This window comes from Chelon labrosus, assembly GCF_963514085.1.
Source record: "Chelon labrosus genome assembly, chromosome: 11".
NCBI classification, from domain to species: Eukaryota; Metazoa; Chordata; class Actinopteri; order Mugiliformes; family Mugilidae; genus Chelon; species Chelon labrosus.
In genome coordinates this window covers 18480239-18491004 of record NC_140344.1, presented here as the reverse complement: position 1 = coordinate 18491004, position 10766 = coordinate 18480239, and the positions used below count along the sequence as shown (strand labels likewise).

At 44.3% G+C, this 10766-nt stretch overlaps 1 protein-coding gene across 1 annotated transcript in view; it reads left to right on the top strand.

Moving 5' to 3' along the window:
- Positions 1-574: 574 nt before the first annotated feature.
- magi2b (membrane associated guanylate kinase, WW and PDZ domain containing 2b) overlaps positions 575-10766 on the top strand; it is a 74893-nt gene continuing 64701 nt past the window's right edge. The window contains exon 1 of the mRNA XM_084555695.1: positions 575-920. Coding sequence (XP_084411821.1) covers positions 623-920 — 298 coding nt within the window. The 5' untranslated portion in view covers positions 575-622. The remainder of the gene's footprint in view (positions 921-10766) is intronic.

Genomic DNA, 10766 nt, shown 5'->3' with positions numbered 1-10766 from the left:
CCCTGGAGGTCTGGGGCCTTTCTGCAAAAGCAGCTTTGGGTACATAAACTGTTTATAGCATGTTGCATATATTTAAAAGTCGGTTCCCCCTTGCATACTAGCCGATTTTCTCTAAAAAAGACCTCTTAAAATGTGTTTTACTTTGTCTCACACGAGGTTGCATGTAAATCCTTTAAGTTCGTGTGTCGTGCAGTTGTAAGTGTTGTTCGTCCTCCTTGTCATCGCCTGTGTGTGATCACACTGAGCCTGAGGAAGCGCCCCTGGCAGTGTAGTAAGAGTGAAGCGCCTCCTGTGTTATTTCCCCTCCTCTCCATCCCTTTACGCCGAACCAGAACCATTCATCTCTCCCCTCCTTCAGGCTTCACATCCGGGTCATCCGAGAGGATCTGTCTCTTGCGTCTGTGTGTCTGACAGGGTAATAATTATTTCAACCGCCGCCGTGCTGTACTGCAGCTCTCTGCCCGACTGCGCGGCTCGCCGAGCGGACACTGCGCCTAGCGTGCACCGGTGATGATGGAGCCACGAGCGGCGTGAAGCTGCAGCCGGTCGCACAAAAGGCAGGGATGAGACGGTAGGGAGGCTTTTGTATGGGCTAGCCCGCGGTGATTAACTCGCCCTAAACATGTCGAAGAGCCTCAAGAAGAAAAACCACTGGACCAACAAAGTCCACGAAGCTGTGATAACCCGGGGGAAGGAAGGGGAGCTGGGGTTCGAGCTGAAGGGGGGCGCGGAGAACGGCCAGTTCCCCTATTTCGGCGAGGTGAAGCAGGGGAAGGGGCTGATCCAGAGCGGCAAACTGGCCCAGGATGAGCTGCTGCTGGAGGTCAACGACATGCCAGTAGCCGGGCTCACCACCCGGGACGTGCTGGCGGTGATTAAACACTGCAAAGACCCGGTCCGCTTCAAATGTGTCAAGCAAGGTGAGCTATAACGCGAAGGGGGTCCAGGAGCGCACCGCCGGATTTGAGAGGCGGAGAGGAGTGTGTTGGATATGTGTGTGTTTGTTTGTGAGTGTGGCTGGTTTGGTTAAGATGTCATTTGTGCAGTCAAAGAGAGAAGCGGTGTGTTTAGGTGGACCAACAAAGGCCTGTTTGTTGGGGGGAACGTGATTACGAGCCGCAGTGATGGGTTCAGTCCACCAGGATCAGCAGCTGTAACGATTAGAGCCGCCGTTTGTTTATCACAGTGTCGCTGGTTCGATGCCACAGCCAGGAGGGGGTGTGTCCGCTTCGGCGTGATGCCACAGCCTGCGGTTTTCTCATTATTTTGGCCGAGGACAGGTCTCGTTTCACCAAACAGGCCCGCGCTGTGGATCCAATGTTTTTCTCTTTGCTGCTGAGCGACAGACAGACATGCTTCACTCTCAAACACGCTGAGACTGCTGATGAAAAGCCTGAACCCTTGTAGCTTCCCTCCCACAGATCTCCTCTCTAGTCAACTCTTCATCCAAAATGTTACACACATAGCTGCAGGGGCATATTTTGTGCAGGTTCCCTCGCAGTCGTGAGCGTGAGTGTTGAGTGTCAGCTGGTGCATAGTTTAGTATAATTATTGTGGCCTCCCGAGCAGGAGGCTTGTTGTGATGTTTCCGAGCGCAGCAGTGGATTTATGACAACAGAGTTGACTGAGTGACCTGCTTCTGTCAGCCAGCGTAAAAGCACAAAGTGTCTCCACGCAGCTAGAACATTGGGTGGAAGTGGAGGAGATAGTTAGCCTCGCACCCTCAGTTCAAGTCCCGATAAGTGGTTATAAAAGGCTGTGTGCCCAGCCATGAAATACGCCTTATACAGTGGTTTGTTTCTGGGACACGAGGGAAGCAAGAAATCCAACCGGTTTTCGTTGTTGGTCATTGCCGAGTTTGCACACAGAGGATTTGCCTCTTCTCTTCACACGACCACGCCTGACTGCCCCCTCTCAATCTCTGTGTTTCCATGGGTTGCGTCAATGTGATTGATCACAGAGTTAGAGCTGCTGACAGAGTAAGAGTACAGCCTTGTGATGTGTGAGGGGTTAAATGCTAATGTGTACGTAACAGACATGTCTGTTCTCTCCCTCCCACCTTTCTCCCATCCATTTAAACATGAGTCTATCCGTGTACTGAACTCTCCACCTCGCCGCTCTCCAGACAAACGTGGGCTTCACTCTGAACGTCCTTGAGCACTGTGCTGTTTGTGCACAGCTTGTTGTCTCCTTCGCTTTATATTTTTCCTTTCTTTGCGGCTCTCTCCTCTCCTCTCCCCCTCTCCCTCTCTCTCGCTTGCTTCCTGTCACATTACTATTTGACTTCCATCCAGTAGAGAGTGGAGTGTATTTATGGCGTGCATACTGACACACTCGCGGCCCGCTGAGGAATCATCCAGAAGCAGTCGCTCGGCTCAGAAGCCACACACTCGGATGTCCTGTCTGAGTGCACAGTCTTGTCTGACTGCCCATGCAAACATGCGCCTGCTTACACCTTTTAACAGGCTATTTTCAGTCTGGTGTGATTGCAGAGACCCCCGTTACGTCCCTGAAGGAGCACATCGCATCGGCAGCGAGGCCTGACGCCGTGACCTCCTCTCTCACGTGCCGTTTCATCCGCACTCATCTCAGATTTTAGGAAACACGCAGCGCACAGGCATGTTTTCACCATCCAAATGCGTAGGACAGAACACTGCTTTGAAAACGTGGCACCATCACTCTCCTTTTACTGGAACAAACCTGTTTATTTGCGGTGCGTCTGCATCCTCAGCCCAAATCTCGGAAAGTTTCTAGACGGCGCCACGAACAAAGAAGTTTTCACAGGTCCTGTGTTGGCAAGTTCTCTTGTGCATCACCGCTTGCAGGTGTGAGCGGTTGTGAGGATGAATCAAGTTACCTTATAATAGTCCACAGACATGTTTTGCTGTATGACTAGCAATTAAATCTATAGGTGACAGGTGGCATAGGAATAGTTTTAAATGTGATAGTAGTGTTGCCTGGAAGGAAACATAGTTCGAGTGCACATCCCAGGAGGGCTGTTATTTATTCCCCTGCTGTGTGTGCGTGTGTCTAAGTGCTTCAAGGGTCTCGGTTCTCCGTCTTGTAAATGGATGTGCTGCAACTGTATCTCAACTAATGGCAGTATAAGAATGGGAAAAAACAGCAAACTTCCCCGACAACTTTTATAGTCAGCCTTTTGGATATTTTCTGGGACCGTATCAAAAGACGTTTTGACATGTCAAGTGTCAAAGGATTTAAAGGATTGTTGTCGAAACTGAGACGATAACAACATTGTCGAGTTGGGAAGAAAAACACGTAATTACAGATCTTCTTTTAAATGAAATATTGGCTGCATCCATGTTCCCATGTATGTAATTGTCTGATACACATCTCTCGGGCCGCGTTCCATCTCCTCATCAGCAGCGAGCACGAGTGAAGTGCAAACGGCTGCTCGGCTCAGTCAGGCAGATTTATTGAAGTGCCATGAAGATCATAACCGCAGAGAGGTGTTAGAACAGTATGGTGAGGAGGGAAGTGTGAAGAAGTATGTGTGTGTGTGTGTGTGTGTGTGTGTGTGTTGTGACACAGTGAGAAAGAGAGGTGGAGTTTTAAGAAGAGAGTACGGCGAAGGTGTGAGGAGAGGATACTTGGCGAAGCAGACAGAAACCATCTTGTGATTTCTTTTCTTCTTCCAGATAATCTCTGACAGATTCTTCATTCTTAGACAAATCAAAATCATTTTCTAATGATGTTTCTAATTGTATTTATAAAATAAATATGTATCCGCCGTTTTACTTGTCTTAAATTGGCTCTAATCTTCTAGCATAAATAGCTATGGAGCAAAATCAGCAATGTAAATAAAACTGTCAGCTATTTTGGGAGTTTTATTTTTTTCCATTCAGATTACAGTAGGCCCATGATCCGAGGCTGACTCCACAACAAATGTTGCTGTGATTCACAGTTTACAAACAGAATATCAGAAATGCGATTTTCCCCACCTGAAGGTGCTTAACTCTGGATAAGAAAAGCCGACACGAAGCCACAAACATGTCACGTCTCGCCGAGAAATGCAATTTGCTCTCTTCCAAATATATGTTGGGTTTGTTTGCCTCTCAGCAGAAGAGCGTGGAGGTGGAAGAACCCCGGGATGTTTCATCCAGTCGGGTTTATGAGAACAATGTGTGTGTCGCTTTCGGAGGGAACATAACATGAATTCAAAATGTTAACACGGCCTTTAACATCTAAGTGGAGCACAGCCTGCGTGCGCTACACCACGCTGCAGCTCTTGCCTACAGCGAACTGTACGCGGGGCAGGCCAGCAGACTCACTTTTTACTATTGATACTGTTAAGTGGAATTTAGCCGACAACTTTAACCTCTTTATGTGAAAAACAAAACAATCCTTCCATCCCACTGACTGTGTAAAGTTGTTTTGTCAGGACTACTGTATGTAGTTATGCCCTTTGGGTTGTTATACAAATATGCAGTTTGCATTGATCATGATGGCTGATTAGATATTAAGTTCTTGGAACAACAGCTTTTTAGTTTGTTGCAGAGGGAAACATTTCCCACCAGGATCTATGGACAGTGGCAGAAAGAACGATAAAATGCCAGCAGATTGTATCAAGTGTAGCTAAGGAAAGCTAATGCTAAAACCCTACGAGTTGGCTGACAGCTCTTCTCCTGCTAATGTTTCCAGCAGACTTGTTTTCAAAGGGGGACGCTAACAAGGGATTTTAACATATACTGATCAGGCATAACATTATGACCACCTTTCTAATATTGTGTAGGTCTCCCTTGTGCCTCATCAGAGTTGTGACTCATCAGAGAATAGACATGGGCCTTCTGAGGGTGTCCTGTGGTGTCTGGCAACAGAATGTTGTTAGTGGGGGCCTTTGGGTCCTATGGGTTGAGAGGAGGGTCCTCTGTGGATCAGGCTTGTTCCAGTGCACCCCACAGATACTTGATCAGTTTGGGATCTAGTGAATTTGGAGGCCAGGTCAACACCTTATGCTGTTTCTCATGTTTTTTGAGTTGTTCATAAACCATTTTTGTGTGTATCTGTGTCAGGCTGCATCCTGCTGTGGATGGCTGCTGCCATCAAGGAGTGTCATTGCTGTGGGGTGGGGGTGCCTGGTCTGGTCTAGGTGGGTGGTACATGTCTAAGTAACATCCACAGGAATGCCAGGTCCAAAAGTTTCCTAGTAGAACATTTTATTGTCGCAAGATGGTCAGTGTTACTTACTTCTCCGGTCAGTGGCTTTAATGATATGCGTGATCGGTGCATATATACAGATAGATGGATAGACTTCATCCACATCAAATCAAGTGCAGGACAGGGCTGTGTACCAACTTGGCTTTTTCCACTGTTTTCAATAACTCTACAAAATAATGACTATAAAGGCTCATTTTCTTTGGAAGAAAGTTACCAGTGTAGTGTACCATTGAGCTAGTTAATCAGGCATGTCAAGGTTTTAAGTTTAATTTACAGCAGATAGACATGCATGAAATCAATTTGTTAAACCCTTCTGTTGTATTGTATTGTTTTGGGAGGGCTTAAAAAAAGGACACAGCCTTTCAAACTCTTGAGATTTTGAATACTCCATGTACAGTGCTTCAGTATTTGGAGAGATCCAGAGCTTGGCAGGCCTCCCATGCCTAGCTGTGGTTGCTAAGCTCAGTCTGAATAATCACTGTTTGTAGGCGTTGTTTTGCGAATGGTCACTGAGCATAAATGTCAAAGCTACTGTCCTGGTTGGGTTATGTTGGAACTGTCTATGTGAAATGAAATAAAACCACAGTCACGTTGCTCAGTTGGTGTCCAGTTAGCGTTTCATGTCAGTGAGAGACCTTCAGGAATAGTTTTGAAGTTTTCTGACTGTCCGAGTCTTGCCAGTCCTCTTAATGCGGGTACAGTGTGGAGGGACAGATGGAGCAGACGACCTTCTTCTGCTCCCGTGTCGATTTGTTGATGAGAAGCTTGAAGAATCAGTGCATAACATCCTGTCTGCTCCGTTGGTATTAATAACTCACCAAGAGATGAGTTCTGTCAGAGGCAGAGGAGGATTTTATTGAGGCTAGAAGCTGCTGGAGCTCGGCTCAGAGGCTCAAACTCAAGCTCAGCCAGCCAATGACCAAACATCTAACTGGTCCACTTAAGTGAATTAGGTCAGTGTAATTCTCCTCACTGTGGACACACTCCATGGGACAATCTGAGACTGTGCTGCAGCATGTGTTTGTGAAATGTAGATAGAAATGTCTTTTTGTGTGTCTAAGACGTTAGTGAAAACCATTTATGCGTAAATATCACTGTGCTCCACTCACAATAGGATCAGAGTTTCAACTCATCACCGAGTTTCCAAAAGCGTTAAGTTATTTTAGAGTCGGTGTCTCATGATTGGTTGCGATTCTCTGCGATCAGAGATTTTGACTCAGCAATGAAGATGTTATTTTAATAAGTCAAAAGACATACGTTAAGGTTTTCTGAGGGTTTTTATAGAGCCTCTAACAGCACCAACCTTTTTAGTGATGGATCACCACGGCGATGTGACTTCGTGACGCAGCGTGCAAGGTCGTATTTTAGAAAAGAGGACATATTTCACACCGGCTGAGATAAACACCATATTTTAATGATTATTCATGATGTGAGTGTTGAGAGAGAGAGAAAGAGAGAGAGAGGGAGAAAGAGAGAAAGAGTATATTATGTTAAGAAAAGAACAGAGAACAAATGTGTGTGCTTTAAGTGTATGCATGCACACATTCATTACAGGAACAATAGGAAAACGTGTGCAACATTTCAGCACCAAATCACCTTTTTTCATGAAATAACACGGACATAATATGATATATATTCCAATCAATTACACATTTGTGTTCTTTAGTTTATGTCACTTTCTGCTTTCTCTAACTCCGGCATGAGGTGGAGAAAAATTAAAATCACCCGACTGATTATCCTATCAAGTGCCATTTTTAGGACGTAGCCTACATTTTAAATTTGACACTGTTCACAGCATTGTATTTACACTCACTTGCCAAATCATTAGGCAGGCTGGGGAAAGCCAATGTTGAAACGGCGTAAGAAAGGTGGTTTTTGAACTGTATGATCATTTTGGAGGGTGAATTTAAAAAAGACCCAGGGAATTCAAGTGTACTATACACTCACTTGCCATTTCATTAGGTACATACATGAAAATTAATTCAGTCTGAGAGAGCTGTTGATTTAACTTGTGTTTTCATTTTGCAAGCTATGATTTGTAGCACTATTAAATTACATTGGGTTGTACCGACACATGTTTCTATTGCTTTGACAACCTAATTTTTGTCAGCGGGCTAGGCTAAATAATAGAAACACTTTTGTGTTTAATTCAATCCAGTTTAACTGCACCACAAACTACATCCTCCAAAATGATCATCCAGTTGAATTTACCATGTTTCTGATGCTGTGTCAACATAAACTGAACATTATAACAGTCACGAAGGAGGATTTAGTGCAGGACTGCTATATTAGAATTCATTAGCTTTCATGAGTGTACCTAACATATTGGCAACTGAGCGTACACCTCCAGTTACCATGTAAAGCCTTACCTTTGTGGTAACTGACATAGAAAGTAATGTAATGTAATCTGAGGTGTGGACACATATATGTTCTCTATCTATAAATAAATGTATCAGTACCACACTGCAAGTGCTAAATCTGATTTCAGAAATGCTTTGATTGTGTGTAATATATAATTAATAATCACTGAAGCTTTTAAGTAGCACCTTAATGTCTAACTGTACGATTTTTATGAACTGTTAGGTCGGTTTTATATACCTATCATCAGTTTAGTATTTGAAATCTCATAGAGACTACTAAATATAGCTTTTAAAATAAACTTAGGGATGTGAAAATTGAGTAAATGTAATTAGATGTATTCCTTCTTCCATGTGCAAGCTCCTATCTTTTTCTCGGGTTCAGTGAGGCCTGCTGTAGCTGAGAGCCACAACCAGCTCTCACTTCCAGAGGCGAAGGCAGCTGGGACGTCTGACTCGTCACAAATGCTGCTGCCTTCCCTTGCACCGACAGTCATTCAGTGTGTGTGTGTGCAGCCTTGTACGTCTGTGTGTGTTCCATCTGTTTTCACGGTATAAGACACGAGGTCTGCTTTCAGCACGACACCTCCTGTATTTAGAAAAACTTTCTGAGCGTGACAGGGAGCCAGGTCTGTGCTGAAACAACGGGAACCCTCCCACTCCCACTGAATCATATCTTATTCAGTCAGGCACGGCGGCGCAGAAGGCAGCGGGTAGTTTTCATTCAGTGACATAGTGTGTAGATTAGCCAGCAGCGCTAATCTGATAGCTTCGCTGTGGGCTTCATATCTGAATGAGGGGGATTATAAAAGCCGGCGTCAGGAGCTGTTCCAGCTGCAGCACTGAAACTGGTGGATGGCTACCAACAATATTGTGTGATTTTCTGACTTTATAAAGTGGCTCACCATCATTCGTGAGCTAAATATCTTGGATAGGAGCCAACTCATATACATAGTATTATATACAGAGAGTGTACACAACATGAAGGGAATTGAAACAATATACCATTAAAGCTCCTTTACACAATCATTCCTCATGTGGTTCAAAATCCTCTTACGCATCTGCATCGGTTCAAATACATGTCACACTTTGTTGTATAGTTTTTGACTGCAATCAATAAGAGATCATAGATTTCACATCATCAGTGTTTCTCACATAATGGTTTAGTGTGAAAACGTCAGTCCATGTAAGACCGGGATTAAAAAGCTTCGTTGTTTAAATATGAATTTAAATTCCGCCGCTGACTTAATCGTGTTCATTGCAGCAGCCAGAAGCTTCCTGTCTCAACAGAAGAAGTCTCAGCTGATGTGTTGAAGTGCTTCATTTAGATTCAGGATCATTTCATCACTGTAGTTGATGCTTCCTGCCAGTAGAGGACAGTAGCTGTCTAATCAGTTAGAGCTTCAGAGAAGGAGCTCTTATCTGCTTTGACGCTCTCACAGGAAGTTTATGGTCCTTTTGTTCACTTCACAAGGAGAGATACAGTATTTATTTGACAGTCTGATTATATCAATATGGTAACAGTTAAACTTTAGCAATCACTTTATATAAATGTCCTGACTGTAACCAGATGGTTTCTTTAGCCTGTCTGGGATAATGACACACAGTTTATGTACAACACAACCCCACTGTCTGTGACAGAAGTACAAGTTTATGTCTGTAATATTCAACTAGACGAAGTCCTTTAAATCCTCAGCAACAGCTGAAATCACCTTTCATAGGTTTAGATGACCAGGCAAAAAGTTGCTAGTTCAAACAGGAGAGACTTCCGTCCGAGTGAACTGTAGAGATTTTATTTAATAACATAGCGCAGTAAGAGAAATATGTTTAACTTAAATTTTAATATTATGACCACCTGCTTAATACTGTGTAGGTCTCCCTCGGGTCTCCAAAATAGTTCTGACTCATCAGAGAATGGACATGGGACATCTGAGGGTGTCCTGTGGTGTCTGGCAACAGAATGTTGTTAGTGGGGGTTGAGGGGAGGGGCCTCTGTGGATCATCCCACAGATACTTGATCAGTTTGGGATCTAGTGAATTTGGAGGCCAGGTCAACAGCTTGTGCTGTTCTTCATGTTTTTTTTTCAGTTGTTCCTAAAGCGCTTTTGTGTGTGAGCCTGTGTCAGGCTGCATCCTGCTGGGGATGACTGCTTCCATCACGGAGTGTCATTGCTACGGGGTGGGGGTGCCTGGTCTGGTCTAGGTGGGTGGTACATGTTTAAGTAACATCCACACGAATGAATGCCAGGTCCAAACGTGTTCCAGCAAAAACATTGTATTGTTACAAGATGGTCAGTGTTATTCACTTCACCTGTCAGTAGTTTTAATATTGTGGCTGACTGGTGTAAATGGCTGATTGATATCGTATCAAAATCTGAACGGTTAAGCTGAAATCACCCTCACCAGCTGATTAGTCTTCCTGACTGAACTGACAGTGAGCTTCATATCATGTATATTTAAGCTATGCACGGCACACACACACTCTACCAAAAAGATGAATGTGTTTAATATACCATTATCTATCTATAACCACTCAGACTTAGTAGTGGGCCGCAGAGGGGCTGGAGCCTGTCCCAGAGGCACGATACACTGTGAACAGGTTGCCAGTCTATTACAGGGCTGACGCAGAAAGACAAATAACCATTCACTCTCCCGTGCACACCTACCTACGGCCAATTTAGAATCACCGCTCACGTAACATGCATGTCTTTGTACTGTGGGAGGAAGCCGGAGCACCTGGAGAATACCAATGCAGGCAGAGAACATGCAAACTCCGCACAGAAAGGCCCCAGGCGTATAACTATAATAATGAAACGTAAGTGAAATATTAATTTCGCCTGCTTGGCTTCTGCAACACAGGTAGACCGTTGTCAGTGCAATGCAGGTTTTCGAGATGGACCAGGGTTGGTTTTCCTGAACAATCGTCCTCATAGATCCTCATTTTGAACTGTGAATCTATGAGGATCTTTACACATCTGTAGGATTTCATTATGCAGTGTACCTCTGCGTGCATTTGGACAGTCCTAAAACCAATTCAACCATTCTGTCAGAAGCAAATTCAACTCCACAGTGCTCCGATGATGTGTATGACTATGTCGCTGTTACTCTTAATTGTCCAAAACATCTCAAATATGTCACTCTTAAATATCTGCCTCCAACCTTTATGAAATAATGAAACGACAGCATTTCCAGGAGTTTTAGTTAATTTAAAGGTGACATAGAATGATTGAACGG